The following is a 16,622-nucleotide window of genomic DNA, read 5'->3' on the forward strand; positions in this document are numbered from 1 at the left end:
TGAAAAAGGGAAAAATGTGTACAAACTGTGTCGCCGTGTGTTGGGGAATTTGTTCCCCGAATTGTTTATGTTTTGTAACCTTTTATATAAGTTGGGAATAAAATACATTTTAAAAAGGTCAGCCATTGACCACTACCCTTAGTTTCCTGTAACTGAGCCAACTTTCGGTCCAATTCGCCACATTACGCTGTACCCCATGGGCTTTTAGCTTTTTGACTAATTAGCCATGTGGGATCTTGTCAAATGCCTTGTGAAAGTCCATGTTGCCATTATCCACTCCACTGCCCTCACTGATCCTCCTGCCACTTCCTCAAATAATTCAATCAAATTTGTGAGGCATAATCTTCATTTAACAAAGCCATGCTGACTATCACTGACGCGTCAATGCCTTTCTAAGTGACAGTTTATCTGATATCTCAGGGTTGATTCTAACAATTTGCCCACCACCGAAGTAAGACTAACTGGCTTATAATTGTTTGCCATTTCCTTTGAGCCTTTTTATAACAACAGAACCGCATTTGTTTTCCTCCAGTCCTCCGGCACCTCCCGAGTGACGAGTGAAGATTGGAAAATAATCCTCAGAGATCCTGCTATTTCCTCCCTGAGGAGTGGGACGAGTTGGGAGTGCGGTGTTGTTGGGTAGTTACATTTTTTTGTCAGTTTAATTATATTACTGTTAAATAATAAAATGTTCTTTGTGTAAGATTTACAAAACAGTGACTGCAGTTTATTGCATTTAGCGAAGGCCCTCACGTATTTTATAATAATATTTAATTTCACTTGTGTTGCGGCTCCGCATCAAGTAGGGCTGGAATTCACCATGGACTAGCCCAGGGAGTCATGACACAAATGCAATCTGGTAACTGACCCAAATGGCAAAGACCAGGGTTTCAACCTTCCATGGAAAGTCTAGACAGGCCTCAACTGCTTGAGGACAGGCCAGGGATGAAGCGGCCACCTGCTGCAAAAGTGGACCATGAGTTGCAGTTCATTGTGACTATGGCCATCCAAGACGATCCATCAACCACATACTGAGCTGCTACCCTGAGAGATCCAATCCCAGTGGTATCACAACCATTCACACAATAATAATACTCGATATTGTCACAAGTAGACTTGCATTAACATTGCAATGATGTTACTGTGAAAAGCCCCTAGTCGCGACATTCCGACGCCTATTCGGGTACACAGAGGGAGAATTCAGGATGTCCAGTTCACCTAACAAGCAGCTCTTTCGGGGCTTGAGCACCCGGAGGAAACCCACGCAGATACTGGGAGAACGTGCAGACCCCACACAGGGTGGTGAATCTGTGGAAACCTTTGCCAAGAAGACTGTGGAGGCCAAATTATTGAGTGTCCTTAAGACAGAGGTAGATAGGTTCTTGACCACCAAGGGGATTGGTGGTTATGGGGAGAAGGCAGGAAAATGAGGATGACAAACATATCAGCCATGATTAAATGGCATAGCAGACCCGATGGGCCGAATGGGCTAATTCTGCTCCTATGCTTTATGGTCTTCTGGACTTCGCTATCTTACCTCCCTTTGAGCCCTGAGATGCATCGGATTCCCTCGACCAGTTTCTGCTCAGAGTTTTATCTTTTTTGTCTGGACTTTTCAACAAAGAAAATATAACACTCTCCTGATAACGATCACGAGTTTCCAAGCTATATACAACCCGTGATAAAAATATCATTTCTCCAGCGGGAGCCATCATGTGAACATCTCACCCCCTACATTCCATCACCAGAAGACCATCCCTTAAGAACCTTGTTTGTTTAAAATATATCACCTCACATTCTCTAGCAAGTACAGGCCTAATTTACTGAGGGGCTTACCCTAAAACTCCCCAATCTCCGGAAAGCCATCTCCCTCACTTTGAGTAACAGGTGCTGCGGCATAATATCAATGCGATAATGGACAGACTTCCAGGACCGTTATTTTCCTGATAGGCACAGGAGAAATCTCATGGATTGTAGGTGAGTAAATGGAGTTGAGGTAAAGATCAGCCATGATTGAATCAAATTCCGGAAAATCACAGAATTTTAGAATGGTACAGCACTTTGTGTCCGGGCTAACCCTCTGCTTGATGCATTCACTGAGGGTCACTCCTTCTTCCACTTCAGATAATGACCCAATTTTCTTTTGAAAACTTTGATTGATTGTCTCCACCACATTCTCGGGCTGTTCCACCAATGAGAAATTTCTCACTTTCTATTCTATCCAGAATTCTCATTATTTTGAAAACCTCCAACAAATCTACTCACAACATGTATATGCCTCTCCCCTGTGGAGAATAACCAAACGTTCTCCAATCTCACCTCGTACCTGAAATCCCTCGGCAAATAAACCATTCTCCCAGAAGCCTTTATACCTTTCCTAAATTGCATTGCCCAGAATTGGATCAGATAATCTAATAGTGTTCCAATCAGTGTCATATAGAATTTCCTTTGGTGGGTATTTTTATTCAAGGTGAATATTCTGTTTGCTGTTGAACTGCTTTCTCAAGATGCGCAAATTGTTCACAAATATCCCCAACTGCCCCTTTCCTCCACCCGCTTTAAAATTGGACACTTTTGTTTACATTCTCTCTCTAATCCTCCCAACAAAATGTATCACTTCACATTCCCCGTCATTACATGTAATCTGTCACATATCTGTGCATTCCAGCAAACTGCCTATATCCTCTAGATCTCCATCACAATTCGCAGGACTTCCAGGTTTTGTGCCGGTTGTATATTTTGAAATTGTGCCCAAGTTCACTTCAGGAATGTCAACCAGAAAAGGAGTAATCTTGGTACCGACCTCCGGGGAACAACACTGGAAAACTTACTCCAGCCTGAAAAGTGACTATTCACCATAATTCTTTCCTGCTACTCAGCCATATTCATATTCATGCTGTCACTGCTCCCATTACTGCATGGGTTTCAACTGCGCTCGTAAGTCTGTTATGTGACACTTCTGTCAAATGCTTTGGGACGTCCAAGGACACCACGTCAAATACATTACCCTTTCAATCCAACCTATTCCTTTGTTAGAAAACATAATGGAATTGGTTAAATTTTCACTGAATAAGGACTCTGGATCAATTTGTGGACAAAATAAAGAGCACAACTGGTTTCTCCTTCTTGGATATAATGATGAAATGTGTCCTCTTTTGAGAACACGGATTCTCTGGCCTATGCTGTCAGATTCTTTTTATTTGCTTGAAGAATCACTTTTCAAATGCAATCATGTGCATTACAATTATGGATGGTATAACATTCGCAGAATATAGACAGGTTAGATGTACCAAGATCTTTAATAAAAATGTAAATATAACAGATAATTACATACTAGTGATTTCAGAATTATTTCTCTGATGTGGACAGTGATGAGACAGAGCAGACAAACCAGAGATAAATGATAACTGAGACTCCACCAACATTCTAGTGCAGCAACTGAACTGCTTTTCACCTGGTTAAACATTGTCTGTTAATGTCACACAAACCCCATCAGTTCACACATCATGTTCAATACAGACAGACTGACAAATCAGTGTTCACAGCAGTGTCACATCTTTTACATCTTTAAACTGTCTCAAAGCAGGTTCCTATTTTAGGCAGCTTCCTGCTTTAATGTGAAATAGAAACACCCGGAAACAGTATGTTCCTTCTCTCCAATTTACATCTTTAAGCAGGACATTTTTAAGATAGGTTGATGTATTCTTAAAAATGAAAGCAAATGAACAAACACGTTTCCTTCTTTCTAATTTTAAGGAAGAAATCGCACTGGAGTGTGACAATATTTACAGACCTGGAAAAAAAGTGTAGTTTGTCAATGTTATTTAACCACATGTACGAATACGCTATCTTGAAACATGGTGAGAATGTGAAGTGAGTCAAACTGACAACTGACTCACTTCACAATAAACAAAATACAATAAACAAAATAACTGGAGACTAATATAAACAGAGAATGATGGAAATACTCAGCAGGGCGGGCAGCTCGATAACGGCACTTCCTCACTGCCTGAGCCCAAACTGAAGACAGCGAGTATCACAGTAGCAGCTGGTCTTACACTTCCCCTCCCTTCCGACCGAGAGTCAATGTTAGACTCGCACCTGTGCTTCTCTCTCCCACACCCAGAGAAAAATATTTTTGGACTCAGTGGAAAATTTCCCCCGTCTCTAGTTTGAGAATCACTGGACTGATTCATGTCAAACACGGTGATCTATCGCCACCCTCCGCCTGTGGAGCAACATTACAGGCAGGAAGGTGACCGGCTTCCTGCAGTTCACAGCTCATTCTACCCAGTAAGTTCCTCTCGACAATCGAGCTTCTATTTGTTTCTTCTCTCTCCCTCCTTTTCTCGCCCAGCCCGCCAGAGGTCCTTGCTGATCTTCAGTTCCCAGTTCCCATACAGGGTTTAGACGGGGCTGGTTTAGCTCAGTGGGCTAGACAGCTGGCTTGTAATGCAGAACAAGGCCAGCAGCGCGGGATCAATTCCCGGAACGGCTGAGGGAATTCTGAATTCTCCCTCTGTGTACACGAACATGCGCCGGGACTTTTCACAGTAACTTCATTGCAATGTTAATGTGACAATAAAATATTATAAATCAATACCCGGATTGTTAACCTGGTTTCTCTCTCCACCTGTGACTGAGACCCACACCCAGCAGTTTACAGCTGGCAGGAGGCAGGGAGATGGTGTGAAATTATGGGATGGATCTGTTAGTGACCTTTAATCCCGCAGATTGTCAGCGGGGCCGAGTTTTCCCCGTCAATATTCCGACCTGGACTGAAGAAGGGAAAGATTCTCTCAGTGAAAGTGAGGGTGAAAGTGTGGAGATGGGACATGTTGTCCGCATTGTAAAATGACACCTGTCCCTCCTCATAGTCCAGGAAAACCCCGATCTTCCCGGGATTCACACTCGGGGTGAGGGGGGTCGGTGAAGGGGAGGTGGCGGCAAAATGACCAATTCCGTGAATGAGCCTCAAAATCCAGAATCCAGACTCGGGGATCAGTTGGAATGTTCCTTTCCTCTCGGCAGATTCTCGGGCCACTCCCGTAACCCACTCAATCTTCCCTCCCACCTCCACCTCCCAGTAATGTCTCCCTGATGTGAATCCCTCTGATCCGAGGACACATTCCCAGGAATTAAACCTCTCCGGGGTGTCAGGCAGCGGCTGCCGTTTGTCTCCGAGTCTCACACTGGTCCGGTCCTTAGACAGGATGAGCCGGGGATTCGCTGTGTTCAGATCCAGAGTCAGAGAGGCTGGAGCTGGGGGAAAGGAAACATAACACAGTCAGAGATTTAGAGAGAGGGAATGAAATGAAAATCGCTTATTGTCACAAGTAGGCTTCAAATGAAGTTACTGTGAAACCCCCCTAGTGGCCACGTTCTGGCGCCTGTTCGGGGAGGCTGGTACGGGAATTTGACTGTGCTGCTGGCCTGCCTTGGTCTGCTTTCAACGCCAGCGATTTAGCCCTGTGCTAAACCAGCCCCTATTTTGTAGCACTACACTCCGTCTGCTTCACAATGTCTGTCTATGTATTTATATTGTGTATTTATAATTTGTCCTACGTGGAGAGGGGACAGGCTGTGAGGAGTGAAAAAGAACCCCGGAGGGAATGCGGAATATGGAACAAAATCTTGAGAGGGAGAGAAGGGCAGAGAGACTAGTGGAGGAGAGAGCAGAGTGAGGGAGAGGAGATAAAGCATGGGCAGGAGTGAGGTGGAAAGGAATCACAAGAGACAGGGAGGAATTTGAATTCAATAAAAAAATCTAGAACTAACAGTCGAACCATGAAAATATTGTCAGTTTTTATAAAAATCCATCTCTCCTAATAATGCTGTTCAGGGAACGAGATTGTCCCTCCTTATTGGCTCTGGCCCAACATGCTCACGAGGGTGGCAAGGACACAGAATGTACTCTGGGTGGAGGGCCATCACCAAGAGTGCCTCAGTAGTACCACCACAGACTGAGTTGACCACGTTCTAAAGAACATAACTGCGAGACTGGATCTGTGACAGGTTGTGAGTGAAGGAACAAGAGGGAAACACAGACTAACCCTCATCCTCAGTACCCTGCCTGCTACAGATGCATCTGCCATGACAGTGTGGGAAGGAGTGATAACTGAACGGTCCTTGAGACTATGCATTCACCTGAGGAAGGAGCTGTGCTCTGAAAACTAGTGATTCAAAACAAATCTGTTGGACGTTAACGTTGTAAGACTTCTTATGGTCCTTGTGAAGACAATGGTTTTGCGCGTTGAGGATGTCCACCATCTTGTTCTGTGGCATTATCACCATGCTAAATGGGACAGACTTAAAACAAATCTAACAACTCAAGACCATGCATTTGTGAGGCACTGTTGGCCATCAGCAGCAGCAGAATTGTACTCAACACAATGTGTAACCTCATGGCCTGGCATATCCCCCAATCTACCACTACTAGCAAACCAGGGATCAACCTGGTTTAACGAAAAGGGCAGGCGGACATGACAGGAAGAATACCAGGCATGCCTATAATAAAGTAAACCTGGAGCTTAGTTTGGCACTTCTGGAAAACCTCTGTCCTTGGTCCGAGGACGCAGACATCAGTGTGTGAATTATGTAACAAATTGATAAAGGCAGCACGGTAGCTCAGCGCCAGGGTCCCAGGTTCGATTCCCCGCTGGGTCACTGTCTGTGCGGAGTCTGCACCTTCTCCCCGTGTCTGCGTGGGTTTCCTCCGGGTGCTCCGGTTTCCTCCCACAGTCCAATGACTTGCAGGTTAGGTGGATTGGCCATGATAAATTGCCCTTCGTGACCAAAAGGGTTATTGGGTTACGGGGATAGGGTGGAAGTGAGGGCTTAAGTGGGTCGGTGCAGATCTGATGGGCCGAATGGCCTCCGTCTGCACTGTATGGTCTATCTCCTCATGGCTGAAAAATTGGACAATTCCTGATTCGTACAATTATCGCAAGATTGCGATGGATGGCAGAACTTCGTAAAAGTTTGAATGCACTGATGAGGCCAGACAAGGAAATGCACAAATAGTCTCTCTGTCGAGTAGACGGGCTCGTTTACTTAGCTGATGAGGCGCACCGTGTGGGAGGTCTTGGACTGCATTCCACCTGGCACGTTGATTGGGCGGGGTGAAATTCGGTAACCGGCCCTTGTCCCTAATTGGCAGCAATTGACGTTTCATCGGACACTCTGGCGTAGGGCTCGGAACTCAGAACAACAACTTCCGGATGCAGACCCCCCCCCCCCACCCCCACACCGGTTCGTGATCATATTATTCAGCCCCAGATTTCGCTATCTGATGTGCTACAGAACAAATGTAAATCTATTTTGCGTCACCGCCTGTTTCCAATTTCACCTCCTGGAATCACTAGTTTATCACATTCTACTCTTCCTCTTAAAGCTTTCCAACTTAAAGCAAGTTTATTCCCATTGGCTTTAAAGAAGGTCCTCACTTCACTGCGGACCTGAGCTTTATAACTACGGTCAGAACACCCCCCCCCCCTCCCCCACTGTTATACAAAATAGGTGTCCAGTATTGCCACACTAAACAGAAGGAGAAGCCAAAAGCAATACTTTGCAGTGCTGCTGATCTGAAATAAAAGCCGAAGAAAGGCCGTAGCGACGTGAAACGGCAACTTTCTCTCTCTCTCTACAGATGTTAGCAGGCCCCTTTCAGCACTTTTTTGTTTTTATAATGTACTTTATAATGTTCTTTGTTCTTTGTTTGTTCTTTGAGGTTGGAAATGGACTATTGCCAGAGAAACATGTAGTTGGTAGCTAGGGAACAGGATTTGGAGCAAGGATGAAATTTGGAGCAAGGAAAAAAAAATCCATAGCTTCAGTATTCCCAAAATTGCCAGAGAAGGAGGTTGAGGGGCGACCTGATAGAGGTATACAAAATTATGAGGGGCATAGACAGAGTGGATAGTCAGAGGCTTTTCCCCAGGGTAGAGGGGTCAATTACTAGGGGGCATAGGTTTAAGGTGAGAGGGGCAAAGTTTAGAGTAGATGTACGAGGCAAGTTTTTTACGCAGAGGGTAGTGGGTGCCTGGAACTCACTACCGGAGGAGGTAGTGGAGGCAGGGACGATAGGGACATTTAAGGGGCATCTTGACAAATATATGAATAGGATGGAATTAGAAGGATACGGACCCAGGAAGTGTAGAAGATTGTAGTTTAGTCGGGCAGTATGGTCGGCACGGGCTTGGAGGGCCGAAGGGCCTGTTCCTGTGCTGTACATTTCTTTGTTCTTTGTTCTTTGTACAAGGAAGAAGCCTTAAACCTGCAGACAGTTGATTTGTGGCCTCAATCTAATCTCGATCTTCCAATGGATGATGATGTATGAGATGCGCAAGCTCCATCTAGAGAAACAGTCTGTAGAATAATCTAATCAATGGTGTGAGAGGAACCACTGGAAACCCCATTGAAACTTACAAGATACTGCTTGAAATTTACAAGATACTGCGAGCCTGGATAGAGTGGACGTGGAGAGGAAAAAGTAGAACCAGAGGACACCATCTCAGACTAAAGGGACGATCCTTTAAAACAGAGATGAGGAGGAATTTTCAGCCAGAGAATGATGAATCTGTGGAACTCTGCCGCAGAAGGTAGTGGAGGCCAAATCACTGTTGCCTTTAAGACAGAGATAGATAGGTTCATGATTAATAAGGGGTTACGGGGAGAAGGCAGGAGAATGGGGATGAGAAAAATATCAGCCTTGACTGAATAGCGGAGCAGACTCGATGGGCCGAGTGGCCTAATTCTGCTCCTATGTCATGTCTTATGGAAACAATGTATGAAGTTTACATCTCAATTTAATTATGCCAATATTTATACCGTTAATGGTATCATCAAAACACCAAACTTCACCATTATCACAAGGCTGTTTCTGGGATCTTGCTGTTAACAATTTGACTGTCTCGTTTTCCACATTTCAACAGCGAGTCTTCCTCAAACACACCACGGATTCTGAAGCGCTGTGGACAAGGCTGAAGGCACATTCCACTGGAAAATGCAACCCCCCCACCACACCGACGGCCTTATTGGAGTTGTCGGTAGATTTCCTCTTCCCCCTTAAAGGACCATTTTTCCCACACTGGAAAAGTGGACAACAAAATATACTGAATGGATTGGGATTCTAATCAAATTCATACAGTGAATTCATTGCCTCACTACCTGCCCGGTCAGAAAAGTCAGAAAATCAACCTCACTTATTCTAAACTGCTTTGTGAATCTCACTTGATGTTACAGGGTTCTCTTTTACACTACGTCACTGTGTTAAACCTGTGGACATTCATCTTCTCTCTATTGTATTGAACCTTGAACATTTCAATAGATTCACCTCTGCCCCTGATTCTCCTGGAGCTCTGGCACCCCACTGGTGTCGTCCACCGTGAAGACTGATGGAAAGTAACTATTCAGTTCCTCTGCCATTTCTTTGTTTCCTATTATTACTTCTCCAGCCACATTTTCTGGTGGTCCAATCTCTATTTTCTGCCTCTCTCTTACCTTTTGTAGATTGAAAAAAACCACTTCCTATCTTCTTTTATATTACTAGCTAGCTTGCACTTATATTTCATCTTCTCTCCCCTTATTGCTTTGTTAGTTGTCCTCTGCTCGCTTTTAAAGGTTTCCCAGTCCTCTGGCTTCCTCCTAATCATCGCCATTTTTTGTATGATTTTTCTTTTGCTTTTATGCTGTCCTTGACTTCCCTCGTCAACCATGGATGACTGTCCTCCCCTTATCATGGTTCCTCCTCCTTGGGATGAATTTCTGTTGTGCCTCCCGAATAACCCCAAAAAACTCCTGCTGGTGCAGTTCCACTGTCTTGCTGCTAGGCTCCTTTTCTAACCAACTCTGGCCAGCTCCTCTCTCATGTCTTTGTAGTTACCCTTATTTAATTATAATACTGTTACATCTGATTCCAGCTTCTCCCTCTCAAACTGCAGGGTAAATATTATCATATTATGGTCACTGCTCCCTCAGGGGTCCTTCCCGTTAAGTTGCCTCATCAAGTCTGCCTCATTACACATCAGCAGACCCAGAATTGCCTGTTCACCAGATGCTCCAAAAAAACATCTCTTAAAGATTCCACAAATTACTTTTCTTGAGATCCACTACCAACATGATTCCAAGTACACTTCCATATTGAAGTCTCCCATGATTATTGTGACATTGCCTTTTCTACATGCCTTTTCTATGTCCTGATTTATTTTCTGCCCCACCTCCTGACTACTGCTAGGGGCCTGTACATAACTCCCATTAGGGTCTTTTTACCTTTGTGATTCCTCAACTCTACCCACAGAGATTTTATGCTTTCTGATCCTATATCGTTCCTGGCTGTCAATTTACCTTAATTCCTTACTAACAATGCAACCTCGCCCCTTTGCCCATCTGCCTGTCCTTTCGATAGGACATATATTCTTGTACATTTAGATCCCAGCCCTGATCCCCTTGCAGCCACATCTCTGTATTTTAGCCACTAGATTTATTTATTTTAAAATAAATTTAGAGTACCCAATTAATTTTTTCCAATTAAGGGGCAATTTAGCATGGCCAATCCACCTAGCCTGCACATCTTTGGGTTATGAGGGTGAAACCCACATGGGGATAATGTGCAAACTCCACACAGACAGTGACCCAGAGCTGGGATCGAATCTGGGACCTCGGCACCGTGAGGCTGCAGGGCTCACCCACTGCGCCACCGTGCTGCCCTTAGCCACTAGATTTATAATCAGAAAAAAATAATAATTACTCCCCACCGTGACTTGGAAATATATCCCCTTCCCTTCACTGTCGCTGGGGCAACATCCTGGAATACCCTCCCTTACAGCATAGATTTCATAGAATTTACAGTGCAGAAGGAGGCCATTCGGCCCATCGGATCTGCACCGGCTCTTTGAAAGAGCATCCTACCCAAGCCCACACCTCCATCCTATCCCCATAACCCAGTAACCCCACCCAACAGTAAGGGGAATTTTGGACACTAAGGGCAATTTAGCATGGCCAATCCACCTAACCTGCACATCTTTGGACTGTGGAAGGAAACTGGAGCACCCGGAGGAAACCCACTCACACATGGGGAGAACGTGCAGACTCCCATAGTGGGAGTACCTACACCTCAAGGCTTGCAGAGGTTAACAAAATAAGCTCACCACCACCTTCTGGGCAACTAGGGATCGACAATAAATTCTGTCCTAACCACCGACGCCCACATCCCATAAATGTATCAAAAAAAGAAGAGTTTTACCGGGGTTAATGAAGTTTATCATTTTTCTCCACGCTGTGTACTGTAAAGGGCCTTTGAACATTCCGATAGACAGGGCGGCAGCAGAGACTGAGAGTGTTAGAGAGTCATCACTAAACCTGCATATAATAATCAGTTAATGTCAGAATATTTGGTAAATGATGCAAATGGCCAAACTATGAAATGAAATGAAAATTGTTTATTGTCACAAGTAAGCTTCAAATTAAGTTACTGTGAAAAGCCCCAAGTCGCCATATTCCGGTGCCTGTTTGGGGAGGCTGGTACAGGAGTTGAATTGTGCTGCTGGCCTGCTTTAAAAGCCAGCTCTTTAGCCCTGTGCTAAACCAGCCCCAGATAATAATTGCTTATTGCCACAAGTAGGCTTCAAGTAAGTTACTGAGAAAAGCCAGTAGTCACCACATTCCGGCACCTGTTCGGGGAGGCCGGTACTGGAATTGAACCTGCACTGCTGGCATTGTTCTGCATTACAAACCAGCTGCTTTAGCCCACTGTGCTACACAAACTATCCCAACGTTCCCAGGTTTAAGTAATATCATGTTGGAGCAAATTGATAGAAAGTGAAATATTAATCTTGTTTCTTTAACTGCAAAATATCACTTAGAAATTCCAGGGCAGGGAATGGAAACACTCATGTCAAGAAAACGATTCATAGCCTGTTAATAGACTAGTTACCACGATTAATATCTTTTTTGAAGCCCGGTCTGAATTTTTCCCTTCTAAGTTCTAACGCCACTGTGCAGCACCTTGGGATTTTTTAAATGTTTTAAAGGTGCTGCATAAATACACATTGTTGCTGCTGTGGTTGTTGTGGGGACATAATAAGGTTGTATTATACTATAGTACTGGAACATGGTCCCGTTATTTACATGTCACCATGTTAATGAGTACAGCGTTAGAGAACAGTTATTAATCACTGTATTAAAACGTGTTATTGTGTGTTACATGTAAACTGAGTATTTGACATCCAACTAAGAAATCTTTTCAAAAATATTTCTAAGCAGGGGGAAAATCAGCTAAAAACCAACACATCACAATTCTGAATTGTTTTTACTTAACTCTAAAGTTTTGATAAAGAAGATGCCCTACCTTCTCTTCTGACAAGCTTCCTCCTGAAATAAATCAATCGCATATTAAAGATGGTAGTAACAGATTTCAGGAGGCGATAGACAGGATGCTGAAATGGATACACACTGGGCTGATGTGATTTAACATTGAAGTGCACAGAGGTGCATTTTGGAAGGATGATTGAAGAGAGACAAAATAAACCTAAGACTACAATTTAAAAGGAATACAGGAACAGAGAGATGTGGAGGATCAAGTGCAAAAAACTTCAGGATAATTGGGAAAATATTAGTGTTTTATTTTCGCAATTAATTGTGATTCATTGGAATGTGTTGACTGACATGGTGGAGAAAACAGCTTTAATGATACGTTTCCCAAGGAATTTAGAGACGTATTTGTAAAGGAAACAATTGCCCCCAATCAGGGTAAAGAGCCGGGGCTAACCGGAGATCACTTTCACTGACTCGGCACAGATAAGATGGAGAGAATTGTATTCCCCCTGTGCTGTAGAATTGACGATATTATGAAGATGATCTTTGTGTCAGATACTGGAACTCAACATCAATCCCGCTCACAGACACAGTGACTCTCACACCCAGCGTATTAGACACACCCACAACATGGAAATGGAACTGAAATATAATGTCAATTCCAGGAGGAAATTACAATAATGGAGCAAGGAAATCATTCCAAACAAGTGTCCAGACCGGGACAACTCATTTCTGGGAGGTTACCTGTATTCCTGAGATTGTGAGGACAGTGTGGAGGCGGTTAGTTCAGTGTTAAAGATCAGAAATTGACAAAGTCGCTTTAGTTCTGCTTGGGTTTAAAAAAAATAAATGCTACATTAACTTCACAGTTATCTGTTATTTTGTGACTGTGAAGTTTCACTGAACTGGCCCGCAACATACTCCCTCACCTTCAGAAATATCAGCTCGTTTTTTTGCTCCATCTGTTTCTGCAACTTGGAGAGTTTCTCCTCAATAGAATTTAAATTCTCCTGAATCTCTCGAAGGTTTTTCTCCATTGGTTCCAGAATCCTCTCCTCTTCTTCCCTGAGATCTCTGAGTAAACGCTGCTCTTTCTCAGTGAGAATCTGGTGCATTTTACTGAACTCGGATGTGATGTGGATCTGCAGCCAGCTCGACTGTTCCTAGCAAATGAAATGTGAAACATAATTAATGTCCCGCGATAAAGGGAACAAAACTAACCGAGATCCCAGAAAATCAGCACAGGGAGACATTACCTTAACTTCAGAAATCTTCAGTTTCTGTTTCAGTACAATTTCTAGAACCGCCGATTTCTTCACTGTGAGAGAATCTAAGGAAGATTTCAGCTGATCCTGGGATTGGGAGAGAAAATCACAGAATGAAAGTGTTGGAACAACAAACGGCAACAAAATAATCAGGTAATGAAATATGATCTCTTTTACCTTGTAAATTTCAACAGCTTCTTTAATCGGCAGGAAGCTGTGCTCTCTGTGTTCCCGCGAATCTCGACAAACAAGACAGATCAATTTCTTGTCAGTTTCACAAAACAACTTCAGTTTTTCTTGATGTTCCTCACAGTGAAGTTTAATTTCCTTCTCTTTCCTTTTTAATTGTCGTGCTGTCTCGGTAAGATTCACGAGCACCCGATTTGGCTTGAGATTTCCTTCGAAAAAATGCTCTCTACATTCCGGACAAGAATCTATTCCCTTTTTCCTGCACTGGGAGATACAGGAGCGGCAGAAATTGTGTCCACAATCCAGTATTACCGGATCAGTGAAGAAATCACGACAAATGGGACAAATTGCCTCCTGGGTCAAACTCTGGAGCTGCTGTCTGGAAGCCATGTTCACACTCAGCACTTCCTGATTCAAACCGGTTTTAAATTGTGTGTTACTGCATTCCTGAACATCTGCAGTTGCGCGATTTCCTGATGACGTTCCATGCTATACGCAATATTATTATAAATTAATCTATGTCCTCTGGATTTTTACTCAGGTTGATGAAACCTTGTGCACTGTGAAGGATACACGGGGTACGAGCCCGCAGGGGAATAAGCGAATCCTGTCGGGGTTGGGTTGGGCTCCAGGGGATGTTGACAATGGAGAGAGAGCGAGCGAGAGAGGGCGGAATCAATATTTCATTGCACTTGGCCCCAGTGCGAACTCGCTGCCGCTGACAAACCCTTTGATGAAACTACGTTCAAGTTTCAGGCCCATGATTTGAATTGTACTCACGATTATAGAATTTGCCCCCCCCCAAAAAAAAAAACTCCTCAATCTCAAGGCAGCCATTTTGGGCGATAGATTCAGAAAAGCAGGGTGGCGTGTGGGGGGTGGTTTTAGTTGCTAGATATCGATTAAAACTTCGACTTTTATAACACTTTCCACCCTGCCTTGGCATTTTCTAAGCATAGTGGTTGTTGCAGTGTTGGATAATCCATGTCAACTTTAGAACAAGTCTGGTATCTGTGTAGAAGGATCTGGAATACAATCTATCGGGTAGATATAAATGGGTACAATATAATTGGGATTATGGAGACATGACTGCAGGATGACCAGGGATGGGAACAGAATGTCCCAGGGTATTCATTATTTAGGAAGGATAGGCATAAAATAAAAGGAGGTGGCGTGGCACTGCTGATTAAAGAGGAAATTAACACAATGGTGAGAAATGATACTGGCTCTGACAATATGGAGTCTGAATGGGTCGAGTTGAGAAATACCAAGGGCAAAAAACAATAGTGGGTGACATATGTAAACCCCTAGACTGCAGTGGTGATGTTGAGAATGGCATTAAATACGAAATTAGAGATGCATGTAACAAGGGAACATCGGTGATCGTGGGTGATTTTCATCTGCACATAGATTGGGCAAATCAAACTGGCCATAATGCCATAGAGGAGGAATTCGGGATAGTTTTCTTGACCAATATGTGGAGGAACCAACTAGAGATCACACCATCTTAGATTGGGTACTGTGTAATGAGAAGGGAATCATTGCCAATCTGGCTGTGCGAGACCCCTTGGGGATGAGTGACCATACATGATAGAATTTTTTATCAAGATGGAGAGTGGGCGGAACGGTAGCACAGTGGTTAGCATTGTGGCTTCACAGCTCCAGATTCCCAGGTTCGATTCCCGGCTGGGTCACTGTCCGTGCGGAGTCTGCACATTCTCCCTGTGTCTGCGTGGGTTTCCTCTGGATTCTCCGGTTTCCTCCCACAGTCCAAAAGCGTGCAAATTACGTGGATTGGCTATGCTAAATTGCCAATAGTGTCCAAAAAGGTTAGGAGGGGTTATTGGGTTACGGGGATAGGGTGGAAGTGAGGGCTAAAGTGGGTAGGTGCAGACTCGATGGGCCAAATGGCCTCCTTCTGCACTGTATATTCTATTCTAGAGTGAAGTAGTTGATTCAGAGACTAGGGTGCTAAATATTTACCAGGGAAACTATGAAGATATGAGGCGTGAGTTGGCCTTGATAGATTGGGAAAAGTTACTTAAAGAAATGGCAGTAGGTAGGCAATGGCAAAAATTCAAGGAACACAAACATTTAAGCAAAGATAAATACAGGCCCCCTACAGACAGAAACATGGCAATGTATAATAAGGGACAAAGAAATGGCTGAGCAATTGAATACATACGTTGGTTTTGTCTTCACAAAAAAGGACACAAATCAGATACCAGAAATGTTGGAGAATGAAAGGTTTAGTGAGAGGGAAGAACTGAGGGAGATTAATATTTGTGGAGAAACGATGCTGGGAAAATTGATGGGATTGAAGGCAGATAATTCCCCAAGGCCTGAGAATCTGCATCCCAGATTGCTTAAGGAGGTGGCTCTCGAAATGGTGGATGCATTGGTGGTCATCTTCTGGGATTCTATAAACTCTGGAACAGTCCCTGCAGATTGGGGGGCAGCTAATGTCACTCCAATATTCAAAAAGGGAGGTAGAGAGAAAACAGAGACCAATAAGCCTAACATTGGTAGTGAGGAAAATTCTTGAATCCATTATCAAGCACTTTTTAGCAGAACATTTAGAAAGCAGTGGCAGGATCAATCAGAGTTAGCATGATTTCATGAAGGGGAAATCAGGCTTGGTAAATCTGTTGGAATTCTTTGAGGATGTAGCTAGTACAGTTGACAAGGGGGAGCCAGTCGATGTGGTATACCTAGACTTTAAGAAGACCTTTGACACAGTCCCGCATAAGAGATTATTGTGCAAGATTTAAGTGCATCAGTTTGGGGAAGTGTATTGAGGTGGATGGAAAACAGGTTGTCAGAGAGTAAACAAAGAGTAGGAATTAATGGGTCCTT

The 16,622-nt window shown here is 43.8% G+C and overlaps 1 protein-coding gene across 1 annotated transcript; it reads right to left on the bottom strand.

The window, feature by feature from the left end:
• Nucleotides 1–3,280: 3,280 nt before the first annotated feature.
• LOC140390407 (zinc-binding protein A33-like) lies at nt 3,281–14,398 on the bottom strand. Its single transcript, XM_072475555.1, has 6 exons — nt 13,755–14,398; nt 13,569–13,664; nt 13,242–13,475; nt 12,347–12,369; nt 11,243–11,358; nt 3,281–5,262 (listed from the first exon to the last, which is right to left on the bottom strand). The coding sequence occupies exons 1-6, from the start codon at nt 14,154–14,156 to the stop codon at nt 4,712–4,714; spliced, it is 1,422 nt and encodes a 473-aa protein (XP_072331656.1). The 5' UTR covers nt 14,157–14,398; the 3' UTR covers nt 3,281–4,711.
• Between the last annotated feature and the right edge of the window lie 2,224 nt (nt 14,399–16,622).

The sequence above is a fragment of the Scyliorhinus torazame genome, chromosome 14 (genome assembly GCF_047496885.1).
Source record: "Scyliorhinus torazame isolate Kashiwa2021f chromosome 14, sScyTor2.1, whole genome shotgun sequence".
Taxonomy (NCBI): domain Eukaryota; kingdom Metazoa; phylum Chordata; class Chondrichthyes; order Carcharhiniformes; family Scyliorhinidae; genus Scyliorhinus; species Scyliorhinus torazame.

Excerpts from the sequence above, each read along its gene's own strand:
- LOC140390407 (XM_072475555.1), bottom strand. The coding sequence starts at position 14,156 with ATGGCTTCCAGACAGCAGCTCCAGAGTTTGACCCAGGAGGCAATTTGT. Across the intron at positions 13,665-13,754 it reads AAGCTGTTGAAATTTACAAG|GATCAGCTGAAATCTTCCTT; the intron begins GTAAAAGAGATC and ends TCCCAATCCCAG. Across the intron at positions 13,476-13,568 it reads TGAAGATTTCTGAAGTTAAG|GAACAGTCGAGCTGGCTGCA; the intron begins GTAATGTCTCCC and ends TTCATTTGCTAG.